The following is an 18,961-nucleotide window of genomic DNA, read 5'->3' on the forward strand; positions in this document are numbered from 1 at the left end:
CTTGTGAAAAGTCCATTTTTTTCTTTGAGTTTCTGTTTGTAGTTGTTACGCTTTGTAGGTTGGATTTGGGGCATTTCTTGATATCTATGGGTAGATTGCTTTTTTTTCTCATAAATTTCAAAGGTATCCTGAAGGGTCAGGATATCTCTCCTCATTAGCTTGAATCCCTAATCAATGTTTCCTGTTATTGTCAGCAACCTATCACTAGCACCACAATTCCATTTAACCACTTTGCATCAGTTAGTTTTTACAAAGGGATATTTACTTTGAAGATAGTAAACCAAGAATAGAAGTATACATATTTCACCCAACACCTTCAGAGCATTTGTGCATTATACCACCTTGGTTTTTGGAAGAATGGACTCAAAGAATAGCTTAGTTCCTTCATAGTATCACTTTCACCAAGCTAACATCCAAATGTGGTATTCCTGCCAGAGAGTTCTTGTCCCAGTTACCAATGAACTTGAGTCTCAAAGGTTGGTCATTTACAAAGGTCATCTTTTGCTCCTTTGGGCACTGATGCTGTGTTGGCTATACCACCCATTCTGGATTCTAACTCCTAAATTCTTGTGGCTTTCTCTCTTGACCTTTTGAGACTCTCAAATTTAAAGACTTAATTCTCTACCTTAAAATGGAAAACAATAATTAAAAAGTCCAAGGACCAAGGCTTCTTTTTCAGGACCACATGACTTGAAGGGAAAAGGGTTTTCCTACTTATATCATGGTCTCTCACAAGACAATATGAAAAAGTCACCAAGATCCACTAAAGTAAAAGGGGAGATGATTGATGTTGACAAATCTTTTCTGATTCTTCTAAAGCAATCAAAATGCATTCTTTTTACCAACTGATTAGCTGATCAGAATAAGTTATAAAATCTCTCTCTCTCTCTCTCTCTCTCTCTCTCTCTCTATATATATATATATATATACATATACATATATATGTATATATATATATATATATATATATATATATATATATATATATATATATATATATATGCTCCACCGTTCCTCCAAAGCATTTCTCTTAGAAATCATCACATATCTCTTGGAAGCAAAGTTCCTATAGCACCCTCTATGTGGAGACATTTCCTCAATTGAAACTAATAGAATCTGTACACGTAATGAGTCAAATTCTACTAATCAGTCATTTCTTTGGTTTACTAATCTCTAGAAAGATGTATATTCTTTGGCTTAGTTCTCAAATTAGAGCTTTGTGCCAGGGCCAGAGTTTACCCCAGTTGGATTTCTGGATGGAGTGGTTCTTGCTGTTTGATCTTACCCTGGGTTATTTCATTGACTTCTCTTCTAGGGTTAGATCTTGGTTTTTGATTTGAGGTTCAGAGTGCTGGTTCTTCAGATCATTCTACAGCATTTTAGAAGAGAGTGCTAAGCATTTTGGGGCTCCTGGACACCTGGGAAAATCCAATTTGGGTGTTGCCATGCCATACTGGTGGCTGGCATTCTTGGTAGCTTCTGAAGTCCCCACTTTGTGTCTCTAACGGCTTTAGTTTTTAATGAAGCCCACTTACTCTTACCTCTGAATATAGAGCCCTAAGGGCTACACGTTTTTTTACTAGCCAGTCCTCTGATCATGCTGGGAGGACCTTTGGGTTTTTTTTTTTGCCCCACACTGGCACTTTTTTTTACCCCCAGTTTTTCTTTTCCTATTGTTTTATGAGCAGCTGGGTTGGGGTTTTTTTGGGTTGCAGTTTTCTGGAGTAGAAGTTGTCCACTTATAGTAGTTTTTCTCAGTGGATTTCTTGATTATTTGTTCTGGTACATATTTCAAGAGTTTGCTTAAGTAGATATATGGAAGCTGGGTTACTCTATCTCCATTCATTCAGTAATGCTGGGACAGCACTTTCAATGGTATTAGAGAACTTTATGCCATAACTCTCTTTTAAAACATTTTCTTGGTAATGCTATATGGGTATCGTTCATGCAACATTTTGGTCTCTGAAGAAGAAAAAAATTGGGGTGATTCAAAAGACAACTTTAAGATTTCTGGTGGGTGAGAGCTGAATGTAGAATGTTATCAATCATGACTTGGAAAAACACATGAACAAAAAACTTGCAGGGAGAATTAGAAAATACAAGATGGATATAGACAAAGCACTACATTGCTATCCATGAAATCAGAACTAGAGGAGGGCTTCTAGGTAGATCCTTCATGAAGAATCTTTTTTTTTTTTTTTTTTTTTTTTAAAAAATTATTTATTTTTAAGGTTATACATGTACTTTTTTTTTTTTTTTTTTTTACATTTCCATATGAGTTGTGTTTGGGAAAGAAACATCACCATAAAAAGAGAAAAAACCTCAAGAAAGAAAAAAAAAAGGTAAAAATAGTGTGAATTGATCCACATTCAACCTCTGTAGGTCTCTCTCTAGAAACCAATGACATTTTTCATTCAAAGTTTATTGGGATTGCCCTTGGATCACTGAATCGATAAGAAGAAGTAAAATCTATCATAGCTGATCATCACACACAATCTTGTTGTTTGCTACATGCAATGTTTTTCCTGGTTTCTGCTTGCTTCATTCAGCATCAATTCATGTACATCTTTCTCAAGTATTTTTTAACAAAATATCTATAAGAAACACTCCATGGAGAATTCTTAATCGTCCATCTCTCTCAATCAAATACAAACCCAGGGCCGTCTAGTCAGTCTAGCTGAATCGGCAAGCACCTTGTAGATTAAGATAGGAAGCAGCATGTATCACACAAGTCAAGCTACTACTATCAGCTTGACCACCATTTTCCCCTTCAGACCTTGAGAGGGGACATGTCTGTTTTTTTTTTGTTGTTGTTGTTTGTTTTGTTTTGTTTTTTAGGCTGGGGTTAAGTGAGTTGCCCAGAGTCACACAGCTAGGAAGTGTTAAGTTTCTGAGATTAGATTTGAACTCAGGTCCTCCTGAATTCAAGGCTGGTGCTCTATCCACTGCGCCACCTAGCTGCCCCAAGAGGGACATGTCTGAACTCAAAAACTTTAAGAATAGCAGTAACCCTGAAAACCACCAGAGCTGCTTTAGTCTATATCTACACCTATCATTGAGAAGAAAAAAATCATTGTGCAGAAGGGAGCCATCTTTTTCATCACCACAGTTATTAATTGTGACCAATAGGAAGATGGATAGAGAAGTCTTAGAACTGCAAAATTTTCCAAACTACCATCCTTGCTTCTAGTCCTGCCCTCACTGCATTGTCAATTGATTAAAAATCAGAAACTGATATTATTTTATCAGTGGAAATGCCTTTTTAAAAATATCATTACCACTTACTTCACTGTTGTGAAAATCACCGACTTTCCATCTGACTTACAGCTAACACCTTTATGTACTGTCTCTCTGTTTAGAAAATAAGCTCCTTGGGAAAGGGATCCTATGTGCAAAAAATGTTTTATAGCAGCCCCTTTTTTTGTAGTGGAAAGAAACTGGAAGCTGAGTGGATGCCCATCATTGGAGAATGGTTGGGTAAATTATGGTATATGAATGTTATGAAATATAATTGTTCTGTAAGAAATGACCAACAGGAGGAATACAGAGAGGGCTTGGAGAGACATCAACTGATGCTGAGTGAAATGAGCAGAAACCAGGAGATCATTGTATACAGCAAACATCAATGTTTATATGTGATCAATTTTCCAAACAATGAGATGATTGATGCCAATTCCAATGATCTTGTGATGAAGAGAGCCATCTATACCCAGAGAGAGGACTGTGGATCACCACATAACATTTTTACTCTTCTTGATGTTTTTCGCTTGAATTTTGTTTTCTTTCCTTTTTGATCTGATTTTTCTTGTGCAATAAGAGAATTGTATAAATATGTTTACATATATTGGATTTACTTGCCAAATAGGGGAGGAGATAAGGTAAAGAGGAGAAAATCTGAAACACAAGGCTATGCAACAGTCAGTGTTGAAAAATTATCTGTGAATATGTGTAATATTCTTCTTTAAAATATAATGTTCTTTGAGAGCAGGTTTCTTGGGGGGCTTCTGGAGGCAGCCTTAGTTTCACTGCAGTGTAATCACCCTGAATGCAGCCAGGAGTTAAAGTCCAAATCTTTTTATTGTTTTTCCTTTTAAGTCTTGTCTCTTTCCTGGGGCCCCAGTTAGCTTTTCTTAGAGGGCCCATCTCTCTCCTTGGTTCCGAGAGCTCCTGTCGCTAGACCTTTGCCTCTGCCAGCTTCTGCCTCTAGCTTCCTCCGAATGGGCTTCTAGTGGGCTTGTTCTTCAAATCCAAAGATTTTGTGCTTGAGCCTCCAGCCACAACAAAGGTGGATGATGGAATGAATCTATCTCAGCCTCTCAGAGATTCTAGTGGGTTTTATATGCTGTACACTGAGTACACACCAATCATTATATCACCAGGAAAACCATTATTTGTTGTAGGATTAAATCACTATCTCCTCAATTTCCTACTTAGTACCTTGTTTTCAAGTTCTGGACCATAACATCTCCTTGTAGGATCAGATCAATCATACTGAAACCATGCCAAATTAGATAATTATAGTCTCTATCAATTCCACTATCTTATACCTTATAAGAATCCTAACACATATGTTTTGAAAATAAAAAACTTAAAAAAGAAAAAAAAGCTGCTTGAGAGCAGGGGACTTTTTTGCCTTTTAATTTGTATTTTCCAGTATTTAAAATAGTGCTTTGCATATACTAAGTATTTAATAAGTGCTTTATTCATTCATTTATCAACAAACTGACAAGAATTACACAGGATCACAGATCATTAATGGATTATGTTTTTGCACAACTATAAAATTTACAAGTCTCCCAAAAAAACATAGGAGAAAAAGGATCTTGGTATGCATTTTTTGGAGAGATAGTATGTAGAGAAACTGAAGTATTTAACAGAAGGTTTCCCAACCACCAAAGCTTCTCCTGCCCCTAAGAGTAATTAAAATGCTTACTTGCTCAAAAAAGAATTAATAAAAGAAACTTTTTAAAAAAAAACTTTAAAAAAACCAAAATGAGAGAGATTGAGGAAAAACTAAAAAAAAAAAAAGAAACATATCATTGATCTCAGATAATGTCAAAGTGAAAAAAAAAAATTTCAGTCAAAGGAAAAAATCTACATTATCTGTCAGCCATATTAATATTGTTTTAGATGTATTGTATTTATGTATATATGTATGTAGGCATATATATGTAGGTTTGTGTGTCTGTGACTATGTATATGTCTTATGTCTATGTATGTATACATACATGTATACATAGACACAAAGAATAAAAAAAAGGGGGGAGTGCATAATGGAGAACAAAAGAGTACCTACAAGGAAGCAAAGAATGGATAGTTCTAAATACAATGCTTTCTATTATTATATTATTAATGCTTTCTTGAAATAAAAAATTTTTTTTGTTTACATATTTTAAAATCCTCTCATGCTCCACAAGATGACAATTTTTTCTTTACATTAAAAAAACAGAAAAAGAAAAGAAAAACTTGACAGATTTCTTCTACCCTTTCAGGCTTCTAGGCAAGCATGTATTTTTCCTTAGGGATACTCTATACAAACACATGTACAAGTAATGACAAAAAAAATTTTTTTTTAATCACATTTTAAATTCTTTCTTTTTTTTCCCCTGAGGCAATTGAGGTTAAATGACTTGCCCAGGGTCACACAGCCAGAAAGTGTTAGGTGTCTGAGGTCACATTTGAACTCAGGTCCTCCTGACTTCAGGGCTAGTGTACCTTTTAAAATTCTTAGGCGTAGTTTAGTTTCTATTTTAGAAACTTTTTAGGAATTTTGATTATACACCTAAAATTGATATTTAAAAATGTTTTGGCCTATTATTGTAAATATAAAAGTCTCCCCATTCTACCCTCTATTTAAACATTTTCTTTAGATATAAAATCAAAGCTGAATTACATAAGAATGTTTCATTTTAAGCTCATAGTACATCAGATAGTATTGTGTTTTTGGCTCCCCCTGGAGGGCAACGATGCCCAACATCTACAAGGAAGAAATCTAATCTAATTCAATCTATCTAATTCAACCATCTATTTCACAGATGAGAAAATCTTATCAAGGGGAGGTGAGGAGTAGAAGAGCAGGGTCTAGAAACATTTATGGTATAATGGGACAGAGTATTTGGATTTAGTCAACCTGAGTACAAATCCTGAATCTGCTATCAGAAAATATCCTAAGATATCTCAAATTCAGTGGTCCAAAATAGAATTATCATTCCATCAAATCACATCCTTCTTCCAATCATTTATCAAATTGTACCACCAGTCTTCTAGCATACCAGTTTATACTCTTGTACTCGTCCTTGATACCTCAATATCCTTCCCATCTTCCATAACCAGTTTGGCAAAATTTTTTGTCAAATATAATTCTCAAAACTTTCTGCCAATCTCTGTCTGTCCTAATTCATAGGATTAGCCACTGTCCTATATCAGACACCTACATTACTTAAGTCATTGAGTACTTTTCTGAAGGGATACTGTTAGCATATTTTGTAAGCTGATAATCTTCACTCAAGCAATGTTTATTAAATACCTATTGTACTTTTTCCAAACTCTCATTTTTTTCTATTATTTTTTTACCACTGCTAAAAATTAAAAGGACAAAGAGTAGTCAGTAAAAATGTTAAGAGTAAAACAACAACAACAACAACAACAAACTATCATTTCAAGGGCAGAGCCAAGATGGCAGAGAGAAGCCAGGCAGTTGTCTGAACTCTCCTCAATTTCCTCGGAAATGCTAAATCAAGTCTCTGTAGGAATCTGGAACAACACTATTCATGAGAAGATGGAGTAAAACACTTTTCCAGCTTAAGAAGGAAAGGATTTGTTCATCTAAGTAAAATGGGAGCACAGTCCAATGCAGTTAGTGTTTAGGCAAGACAGAGGAAGTTCTTAGCTGGAACACAAAACTGCATACATGGCTCTGTGGTTCTGACCCAACAGATCAGCAGCATAGCAGGCCAGCTGTGAAGCTTTTGGCTCTAGAACCCAGTGTATAACAGGAATGACTGGATATGCTATCCTATTCAGTGGGCAAGCCTCTAGCCCCAGAGACTTCAGTGCAGATAGCTAGTGACCAGGCTTCTTGGCCCACAGTGCAGGAAACTTGGAATAGTTTTCCTGTACTGCAGGAATAGTTAATGAGCAAATTAAGTAAAAAACAAACAAACAAAAAAAAGCCCTAGCCATAGAATGCTTCTATGGCAACAGGGAAGAGCAAAACACAAAATTCAGAAAAGGACAATCCTGTCAAATTGAGCAATGTAAAGCCTCAAAGGGACCAATTGGTCTAGAGCAAAAAGTCCTCTTGGGAGAGTTCAAAAAGTATTTAAAAAATTAGAGGTAGAAGAAAAATTGAGAAAAGAAATGAGAGTTATACAAAAGTGTTGAGGACCATGCTTAAGTGTGGAACCCAGAAAGCCTGTAAAAAAGTTCAAGGGTATTGTACTTTTAAGGAGCAGGTTTGATTCTCCAAAGCTCCCCAGCCCTCTCAGCTGTGAATCACAGCTCACTAGAAAAAGTAAATGAATGTTTTGGTAATCTTTATCTAACCAAGTCCAGGAACTGCTTTGACCACTTTGTCATTCAGAACAAGAGTCTGGAGGTCATTTTTGCTGATGCAGATGTTGCTTGTGAAAAAATGTATGCTTTTAGATTTAATAACCTTGCTGTACTTAAAAACTTTTACATATTCTGTATTGGGAATGGAATAAAGAAAGGTTAAGAGCTTTTCATTGCAACTGCCTCTCTGTCTCCTTGTATCATTATCGTCCTCTCACATGACATGACTAGTCTGCTGGTCAGAATTAGATCCCTAGCAGCCATTAGCAGGTGGCTTCCATAACACGAAAGAATGATGAGAAAAGAATCAAGAGCTTAGAAAAGGAAGCGCAAAGAAAACAATTCCTTAAAAAAATACGGTTGGCCAAATTGGGGGAAAATCCTCTGGAAAAAAATAAGTCATTTAAAAGTAGAATTAGCCAAATGGAAAAGATACAAAAGTTAACTGAAGAAAATAATTGCTTAAAAATTAGAATTGGTCTGATGGACGTGGGTCTCTTCAATAATGAGATGAACCAAATCAGTTCCAATAGAGCAGTAATGAACTGAACCAGCTACACCCAGTGAAAGAACTCTGGGAGATGACTATGAACCACTACACAGAATTCCCAATCCCTCTATTTTTGTCCACCTGCATTTTTTATTTTCTCCACAGGCTAATTGTACACTGTTTCAAAGTTTGATTCTTTTTGCACATATATTGTATTTAATTTATACTTTAACATATGTAACATGTATTGGTCAACCTGCCATCTGAGGGAGGGGGTGGGGGGAAAGGGGAAAAATTGGAATAAAAGGTTTGGCAATTGTCAATGCTGTAAAATTACCCATGCATATATCTGGTAAATAAAAAGCCATATTAAAAAAATTAGAATTGGGCAAATGGAAGCTAATGATGACTTTAGGAGACATCAAGAATCAGTCAAACAAAATCAAAAGGATGAAAAAAAACAAAAGAAAATGTAAAATATCTCACTGGAAAAGCAACTGACCTAGAAAATAGATCCAGGAGAGAAAATTTAAGAATTATTGGACTATCGGAAAGTTGTGATCAAAAGTAAAGCCTGGATAGCATCTTTCAAGAAATTATAAAAAACAAAAACAAAAACCTACGGTTATTTCCTAAAACCAGAGAGTAAAATAGGCATTTTTTTTTTCTGCTGAGGCAATTGGGGTTAAGTGATTTGCTCAGTCAGAGTAACACAGCTAGGAAGTGTGAAGTGTCTGAGGCCAGATTTAAAATTGTAATTACATTTTAAAAAAAGAATACAAAAAAGCAGGAATTCTTAACCTATAGTCCATGGACTTAAGAAAAAAAATTATAACTATTTCAGTATAATTGATTTCCTTCATAATCTAATCCTGTGTATTTTTTCTATGTACTTAAAAACATATTCCAAGGGGAGAATCCATAAGTTTCACCAGCCTGCTAAAAGGTAGAAGAAATTGGGGATTTTTAACCTAGAAAAGAGAAGGCTTGTGAAATGATAGAAACCATGTGAGTTTGTGTGTGTGTGTGTGTGTGTGTGTGTGTGTGTGTGTGTGTGTGTGTGTGTGTGTGTGAAATAAATGACCAATTTAGGGGCAGCTAGGGAGTGAAGTGGATAGAGCACCAGCCTTGAATTCAGGAGAACCTGAGTTCAAATCTGGCCTCAGACATGTGAATTTGTGTGTGTGTGTGTGAAATAAATGACCAATTTAGGGGCAGCTAGGGAGTGAAGTGGATAGAGCACCAGCCTTGAATTCAGGAGGACCCGAGTTCAAATCTGACCTCAGACACTTAACACTTCCTAACTGTGTGAAAGTCACAACTCCAGTTGCCTCAATAAAATAAATAAATAAATGACCAATCTGTTTTTAGAATTTGTGTGATATAGGGGGAGGGGAAATCCAGGCTTTGGTCTAGCATGCATCCTAGATTCTAGAAAGCAGATTTCAAGGGGTTTGGAGCAAAGATAGGTAGAATCTTATGAAGCAAATGAAAATTGGAAGACACAAAGGGAAACAATGCCAGTGAGAAAGGAAAGTAGGGTTTGTCCATATACATTGGATGCATTAGAAAATTCATCAACGTGGTTTTTAAAAATAAGGATACACAACAAAACCAATGCAGCCAAAATTCAAAAGGAAAGAGAAAACTTGAGGGAAAATTTACATTCCAGGGTTCTGATAAAGGCCTCATTTCTAAAATATATAGAGAATTGACTCATTTGTAAGAATACAAGCCATTTTCTAATTGATAAATGGGCTAAGAATATGGAAGAATTTTCAGATGAAATTAAAGCCATTTCTAGTCACATGAAAAATGCTCTAAATCACTATTGATTAGAGAAATACAAATTAAGACAACTCAAACTGTATTACATTCCTCTCAGACTAGCTAAGATGACAGGGAAAGATAATGATAAATATTAGAGGATATGTGGGAAAATTGGGACCCTAGGACCCTAATGATGGAGTTGTGAATTGATCCAACCATTCTGGAAAGCAATTTGGTTGACCCAGCAGTGTGTTTACAGGGTCTGTATCCTAAAGAGATCATAAAGAAGGGAAAAGCACCCATGTGTGGAAAAATGTTTATAGCAGTCCTTTTTGTACTAGCAAGGAACTGGAAACTGAGTAGATGCTCATAAATTGGGGAATAGTTGAATAAGTCATAGTTGAATAAGTCATGGTGTATATATATATATATATATATACACCATGACTTATTCAACTATTCAACATATATGTGTGTGTGTGTGTGTGTGTGTGTGTGTGTGTGTGTGTGTGTGTGTGTATGTGTGTGTGTGTGTTATGGGATATTATTATTCTTTTTTTTTTTTTTTTTTTTTTAATTTTTTTTTTTATTATATATATATATATATTTTATAATATTATCCCTTGTATTCATTTTTCCAAATTACCCCCCCTCCCTTATTCCCTCCCCCCGACGACAGGCAATACCATACATTTTACATGTGTTACAGATATTATTATTCTTTAAGAAATGATCACCAGGATGATTTCAGAAAAGTCTAGAGAGACTTAAATGATTTGATGCTAAGTGAAGTGAGTAGAACCAAGAATACGTACACAGTAACAACAAAATTATGTGATGATGAACTTTAATGGCCATGGCTCTTTTCAAAATGAGGATGATTCAGCCCAATTCCAATAGACTTGCAATGGAGAGAACCATCTTCATCCACAAAAAGGACTATCTACTGATCACCATGTAGAATTTTCACCTTTTGTTGTTTGCTTGATTCCCCCCCCCCACTTTTTTTTGATCTGATTTTTTTTTTTTTTTTGGTGCAGCAAGATAAATGTGGGAATATTTTTAGAAGAATCGCACATGTATAATATATATACTGTCTAGGGGAGGAAGGTGAGGGAAAAAATTTTGGAACAAAGGTCTTGCAAGGGTGAAACATTGAAAACTATTTTGAAAACTAAAAGCTTTTATCAAAAAAAGGATACAGAAATTGGCGGTAAGATCAGGTAATGGACAATGAATATAAAAGTTGTGGCAATTCCCTATAGAAATTGTGTCAAGAATGTTAAAATTCAGAATAAGCTACAACTAGTAAGGGAGAAGAAATAAAAAAGGGATTTTCTTTTAGAGTTACATGAGGAGAAAAAAGGATGATTGAAGATTAGACCTGAATCTCCTCTCCTCTCTTTTCTTCCTTCTTTCCTGAATGAGCTTTACACTAGAAATAGCTGAACAAAAGACTAGTTGATATGGGGGGGACTTTCTAATAATTAGAGTGTAGGGCGCCCCAAAAGATGGTATGTTCTACTTTTTTGCTGTTCTTCAAAATGAAGCTGGATGACCACTTATCAGGTATAGTATGGTAGGGGTTCTTTTCATATTTTGAACTAGATGGTTCCTGATCCCTTCCTACTGTGTAATTCTGTGAAAGTCCTCTGAATTCATGTGGGCAACAATGGCTGGATATTTGGTAATTTTTCACAATTTTCACTTAACACACATTCATCAAATACTTATGGCACTAGAACTTGGGGAAGATATGGCATTTAGATTAATGAGTAGCACCTACTCTACTCTCTCTGGTGATTCCCATGCTTAAGGTTTCAGACAACTCAGCAGAAAAAAAACTTTTCACACAAAATCCTCTAGGGGAATGGTTGCAAAGGACATAAAGGAAAAGATACTTTGGAATCTCTCTCCCTATAGTAAAGATGCTCTGGGTTCTATATTCTCTCTTCAAGCACAATATAGTTTTGTATTTCTGTGTCTGTTTTTCTATATTGTATATAGTCTATATATTCAACATATTCTCTTCAAACACAATATGGTATGGCATTTTTATATCTGCGTTTTGAGGGCAAATTTCAGATGCCATTGGTAGAATCGCTGGTTCTTTGTTTATACATGAACACTCTAGGGATCATCAATATGGTTAAGAGTCTTCCCTTCCTGATCAGCTGGATTGCTTTGTTTTCTATGTTAGTTATTTATTCATACAACTTAGATCATCATCAAAAATCATAGTAATTTTTTGGACAAAATTAAAATTTAATGTATAGTAAAAACCTTATTTTTCCCCCCTCATCTTAAAAGTGGATGGAAAGGTTGAACTGACGGTGAAGTTTAAAATATAGAATAAAGAAATTTTTTATTGACTAATTATATATGGCAATACTAATTAGACTAATGTTAGTCAGTAGAAGTTCTTTGGCACATGCTTCAATGAATGTATTCAAATTTATTTGTAAAAATCCCTGTATTGAAAAGTTTGTTCACTTGATTTTGTGGATTTGGAAATTGTTTACATTAAGATATATCAAAATCCATCTACAAGTGAGTTAATATGTCTTAGAGAGTTGTGCAACACTCAAAGAAACTAAGTGACCTAGCTTTGATCACACACAGTTAATTAGTATTAGAAGTAGGACCTGTCTTAATGATTTCAAATCCAACAGGTTGCCTTCTTTTGTTCACTTAAATTGGCTAAATATGTCTAATGTGATTAAACTACTCATTTAATTTAAAAGTGATATGAATGAGAAGAATGCTAGACTTAAAGTCAAGAGATACCCAGGTTATAAGCTCCCTTTTGGGACTTAATAGCTAGATGTTCACCAGCAAGTTAGTTCTCTAAGCATCAGTTTATTCATTTTTCAAATGAAGGACAATCCTCTTATAGGCGAAATACTTGGCCACCTTTAAAGTAACTTCTGTGTCTCTGTCTGTCTGTCTCTGTCTCTCCTCTCCCCTTCCCCAACCCCACCAATTCAACAACTGCTATCAATATTAAAAGGCTGACAAGAAAAAGTCAACTACAGGTAACACCTATTTGAATCACAATTCTGAACCAGTGGGATTAATATGAAGGTTGTCCTTTTTTTGTTGGTATTGTTTTTGATTCAATTTCAGTTGTGTCTGATTCTTTACAACCCCATTTGGGGTTCTTTTGGCAAAGTACTGGAATAGGTTGCCATTTCCTTTTCTAGCTCATTTTACAGATGAGAAAACTGAGGCAAACAAGGTTAAATGACTTGTCCAGGGTCACACCAGTGAGCGTTGGAGGCCATATTTGAACTCAAGAAGATAAATCTTCCTGAATCCAAGCCCAGCACTCTCACCACTGTATTACCTAACTGCCTCAATATTAAATTTTACTCCATTTTATTATATTTACAAATAGCTCAAAGGATAAACAAATACTTGCATTTGTGTAGAAGATGGCAGATATTTCCAGAACTTACCTGTTAATACTACTTTTCCAGATACAAAAATAAGCAAGACAATCCTTGGCTTAACCATTCTATAAATGAGGCCAGGAAACAGTTCAGGTTCATAACTGTTATGACATCAAAGAAAGAGATCATAAGTCCTTGACTGCTATTTCCATTTCATATTTAAAAGTCATCATATAAAATTACATATAGGGATATCTTTGAGAATACAAGTGCATAATAATAAGGAAGTTATAATGTACAAGCTACTATTAAGAAACACAGAATTTCAGGATTGGAAAGATTCCCAGAAGCCCTCTGGCTCAATTTGTACATCTTTCACCCAAACAAGAATTCTTTCCACACATCCAGCCTTTGTTGGAAGATGTCCAGGGAAGGGGAATCCACTGCTCCAGAACAGTTTATCTGTTTCATGTAATAGTAGAATGTCTCATTTAACAATACTCAATATCTCAAAAACTATTTGTTTTTATCTCTTTAGGTTATTAATTTTAACATGTGACATCCTTTTTTTTGGGGGGGGCAAGATAATTGGGATTAAGTGACTTGCCTGGAATCATAGCTAGTAAGTGTTAAGTATCTGAGGCCGGGTTTGAACTCAGTTCTCCTGACTTCAGAGCCAGTGCTCTATACACTACATCAAAACAGTCTAAATAGAAACTCACCAACTAATTTTGTTCAAATAGAACAAAATTGTAATGTGAATTTAGATATATTGAAGGCATGAGTTCTCCTAATCTTTGAGGGACTGAGCCGTGTGTGTTGACTTTAGTAGGACTTGGTGCTTTGGAATAGTAAATCTAATAAATTCTGGGTGGTCCCTGGATCCTTTCACCCCCACAATATGAAGACTTGAAACAGATTATTTTAATTGCCTAAAAGCTCAACACAAGTCAGCATGGCCTTGTGTAAGGGTATGTCAAGGTATGTCAGCACAAGTACAATATTTTTAAGGATAGAACTCTTAGTCTCTTGTTTCTATATTGGACAGATCATGTGTCCAATGTTGCATTCAGTTTTGGGCACTACAATTTAAGAAACGCAGAGGAAGTTAAAAATGTCTGAAGCACATTAATGAGTCTGGTGAGAGGAATTCTAAGCTATGTAATATGATAAATGAAGATATTTGAACAGGTAAAGAAAAGCCTCAGTGCATATATTTGAAGATTTTTTTCCTTCATATATTTGAAAGACTAGCATATGGGGAAAAAAAGGATTAAGAGAATTGAAACATGAGGCTAAATTTCACAAGGCCATTTGCTAAGTTATGGAAAGATCGAGCTATAAATTGAGTCATATTAAGTTCAGGTGCACCTTGTTGTCATTAGGTAGACATCGTACAGAGAGGATTTCAGCTCAAGTGAAAGAACAAATTAAAGCTATTAATAAAAGGAATAGTTTGTTTTGTGAAGTAGTGAATACCTTTAGAAGTGTTTGAGTAGAGTTAGATCGACTGCCTGTCAGCGATATTGCCAAAAGGAATTCTGAATGGGGTGAAAAATTAGACCTCCAAACTTTCCTTGACTGCTAAAATTCTATAAACTACAAAATTATGTATAAAATACACATCTGACCTAGAACCGTATAGCAGAAATAGCCTAAGTAAATTCCAGAGAGTATCATATCCATCTGTCTACTTTTTGGGAAAGAACCAAAGTGACAAATGATCAAAAACTGGATCATGCGACAAAAGTGGATATTCTTTTCTTTATAGGAGAGGATTTGCCACAAATATGTATAAATATTCCAACTGATTCACTGAAATTATAGAGATGTTTAATATTTTTGAGTAAGCTTCTTTTGGCACTGCTGCTAAACATTTTACTATTAAGTTTTACACATGCTCTATGGTCCCTTTTAGCACCAAATCCATGATACTATATTCATAGATGATCTTTTTATTTTCTCTAACTCCCATCTGCAGTTAATGATCCATAAATAGCTATAAGGACAGACCCCTTTGCCTTCTAATATAGCTGGTTTATAAGTGGAGGTTCAAATGTTTTTAGCAGATGGAGCACTCAAATGAGATTTTAATATCTCTTCCTTTTGGGGAAGGTTGATATAGTAGAAAGATCCCTTGGATCTAAATTCAGGAGACTGCAGGTTCAAATCCTGCCTTTGGCACTTTCCTGTATGATCTTGAGCAAGTCAAATAACTTTTCTCTCAAGTTCTTCTTCTATTAAAAAAAAATGTAGTTGGACCAAATGCATTTAAAGGCCCTTTCCTATTCTAAATTACTGCTTCTGTGATTCTGCTGCCACAATCCTATGGGGATATATATTGAAACCTTTTGATTCAATTACTCTGGACCCTGTTAATCTAATTCAAATCTATTTCTATTCTGTCTTCCAATTAAAAAAAAGAAATACCAAACCTAGCATCTTCAAAATGACATACATTATATAATCACATGATTGTTAACTTTAAATTAAGCAAGTTCATAGAAATACTATCATACCTACTGAATTGTTGATGGGTAAGCACTAAGCTTTCCAGCCTGATTGGAAACCTCACATCACAGCTTCCAACCATGTTCTGGATTTTAAAATCCAGAAATCTGGCAGGAAATCCAAGCTTTTGCACCACACGGGCAAATTTTCTTGCTGCTAGTCGAGACAGTTCTTCACTGGAAAGGGGCACAAATATATGAAAAATCTTGAGAAAAATTCCAAAATAGTTCTTGATTTATTTAAAACACACAGACACACACACACACACACACACACGAGTGTGTACAGTCTTCAAAGTACTGTTTTAGGCGCTCTAAAGGGTTTCTGTTCTTAAGGATCTTGTGAAGTGCTTAGCTGAATGACATATGCACATGGGAAAAAAATCACAAAAGAATAAATGCTAAATGAGTATTATATATTTATATATCAATAGTTGCATCCTTGATAGATTTGCAAAACATGTTCACTATACAACTTGATTATTGGATATTTTTTACTATAGATTTATCTTTTTAAACTAGGAAGAAAATGATTAGAAAGTAGTAATACCCAGCAATAACTAGTTCAACCATGCAAAAGACTTTAAGTCTTTTGATTGAAGAGGATTTATAGTCTTCTGTAAGAACAGAGGAGATAGAGATTTCAACATGTCTGGATAAAGGGAGAATGAAAACCATGAAAAATCTTTGTTAAAGATAATTGTATGTAAGCTCTTTTTCTGGTAGCAAAGAATTGAAAAATGAGTAGATGCCCATCAATTGGGGAATGGCTGAACAAGTTGTGCTATATGAAGATAATGGAATATTACTATTCAATAAAAATGATGAACAAGCTGATTTTAGGTTTTTCTTAGTGATTCAGTGACCTAAAGCAATCCTAACAGACTTTGGAAAGAAAATGCCATCTGCATCCAGAAAAAGGAACTAAGAAGGCTGACTGTAAATCAATACATGCTATGTTCATTTTTCTGTTTGTTTGTTTTTTTAACTCTCTCTTATGGTTTTCCCCTTTTGTTTTTATTTTTCTCTCCCAATATGATTCATAAAGCAATGGGTATTATAAATAAATAAATTTATTAGGGGAAAAAAGGTATTACATGTAAGCAGAATCTAGTATAGCTTAAGACAGAAGGAACAAGAATATTATAATGATTAGAAAATCATGAGCCTAAAGCGGCCAACTATGACAAAGAGATCAGTTTGTTTGGAACGTTGGTTTTGAAGAGAATAGTGAATAATGAAGCTAGAAAGATACATTGGTTCCAGATTGCAAAAGATCTTAAATGTCAGACTAAGAAAGTGTCTATTCCATTTAGTAGGCAATAGTAGCCACTGATGATTTTTGAACAGAACAGTAAGACTTACTATGAAATGTATAGATAAGTACAGAAACTAGCTAGGAAGCCATTACAGTCATTCCATAGTGAATGAGGGCCTAAAGTAAAACAGTTTGAGTTGAATTAGAATCAATAGAAATTGATCACTGATTGGATCTCACAGAATTAAGGAGTCAAGAACCTCAAGCCTCTAATTATGGGTAACTAAGACAATTGCTGGTTGTGTTCTTACCTGAAATAGGTAATAACACTTAGGGGTAGAAGAAGATCATGCATTAGTTTTAGAATTTTTTTGCCTTTTTTTTTTTTTTTTTTTGAGGCAATAAGGGTTAAATGATTTGTCCAGGATCACACAGTAGCATAGAAATGTTTAATTTGAATGGATGATAGGAAATCCAATTGGAGTTCTCAGGCAAACAGTTGCAGATATGAGTCTATAGAGTGTTTAGGGGGGAAAAAGGTATGTTTAGGGATGGATTCAAGAGTCACTTGAACATCTGAGATGATGATTGGAGGAGGGAGAAAGAGGGAGAGAGAGAGAGAGAGAGAGAGAGAGAGAGAGAGAGAGAGAGAGAGAGAGAGAGAGAGAGAGAGAGAGAGAGAGAGAGAGAGAGAGAAAGTGTAAAGGAGAGACAGAGCAGAAAATAGAAAGGCAGAGACAGAGAAAAAAAAGAGACAGACAGAAAAAGAAAGAGACAGAAAGAGAGGTGGGAAGGAGGGGTTCTCTGAAATAAAGGAATTTACATCTAAGGATATATAAAATTGCGAAGTTGGAAGGAGGAAGGAGGAAGTATTCCCTTCTACTCCCCAACCACCCAGATTTTGAACAGAATCAGGAATCAGTAAAGGAAAAGAGAAGACTCCTAATATAGAGCTGGTTTTTCAAGCACCTGTATTGTTAAATTTATTACATATTTATAATAATGATAATAACAATTAAATTTATATAGCATTTTAAGGTTTGTGAAACAGTTTATAGATACTATCTCAGTTTATCCTTATAACAACCCTGAGAGGTTAGTGCTAATATTATCACCATTTTCCAGATGAGGAAACTGATTCAGACAGTTGTTAAGTGATTTGACAAGGGTCACACTCAGTGACTGGGCTTGAAATTAAACTTAGGTCTTCCTGATTCCAGCTTTATCCCTCTATGCACTGCATCATCTAGCCATTACATATATACATGCATATTTAACTTGGTAGAATAAAAACATAATCTTTAAAGGTTGTGTTCAAACTACAGATGTCCCATATACGGCTAAATGATTAGAAAACTTTGTTCGAATGAGTAATAATTGAGGAAAAATATAGAGACCTATGCTCACATTACATCTTCATCACCTTTAGAAGGTTATCTTAAATATTCTTATTTGTAGATGACTCTGTATTTGAATTAAACCTTGAGAAGCTATATAAATCCTCCTTGGCGAGATCCATATGATTTGAAAGATCAGTCTGAAAAATCCAAGTGGATGAAAAACACATACTGTAGGAACTTTTTGAAAGAAAATATCCAAACTATCAACAACCACAAAAAAGTTCTAAATCATCCCTAATAAGAGAAAACAAATTAAAGCAACTCTAAAGTTTCCTCTCACACCTGTTAGATCGACAGATGACAAAAACAGAAAATGACAAATGTTAGAAGAGATGTGCAAAAATAGTAACATTACTGTATTGTACTATTAATAGTGAAATGAACTGGTTTAACCATTTTGGAAAGCAATTTGGAACTATGCCCAAAGATTTACTATGCTGTGAATACCCTATGACTCAGTGATAGCACTATTAAGCATATATAGCAAAGAGATCAAAGAAAGAGGAAAAGTACTCACAAGTAAAAAATAAGTATACTTGTCCTTTTTTGTAGTGGCAAAGAAACTGGGAAAAATTCCATAAATTGGG

At 34.9% G+C, this 18,961-nt stretch overlaps 1 protein-coding gene across 1 annotated transcript in view; it reads right to left on the bottom strand.

Annotated features, from left to right (window-relative positions):
• Nucleotides 1-18,961, bottom strand: part of TBPL2 (TATA-box binding protein like 2) — a 56,074-nt gene that overhangs the window by 16,555 nt on the left and 20,558 nt on the right. The window contains exons 5-6 of the mRNA XM_074285121.1: nucleotides 15,726-15,893; nucleotides 13,273-13,367 (exon numbers count right to left, since the gene is read on the bottom strand). Coding sequence (XP_074141222.1) covers nucleotides 13,273-13,367; nucleotides 15,726-15,893 — 263 coding nt within the window. The remainder of the gene's footprint in view (nucleotides 1-13,272; nucleotides 13,368-15,725; nucleotides 15,894-18,961) is intronic.

Source organism: Sminthopsis crassicaudata, chromosome 2 (assembly GCF_048593235.1).
Source record: "Sminthopsis crassicaudata isolate SCR6 chromosome 2, ASM4859323v1, whole genome shotgun sequence".
Lineage (NCBI taxonomy): Eukaryota > Metazoa > Chordata > Mammalia > Dasyuromorphia > Dasyuridae > Sminthopsis > Sminthopsis crassicaudata.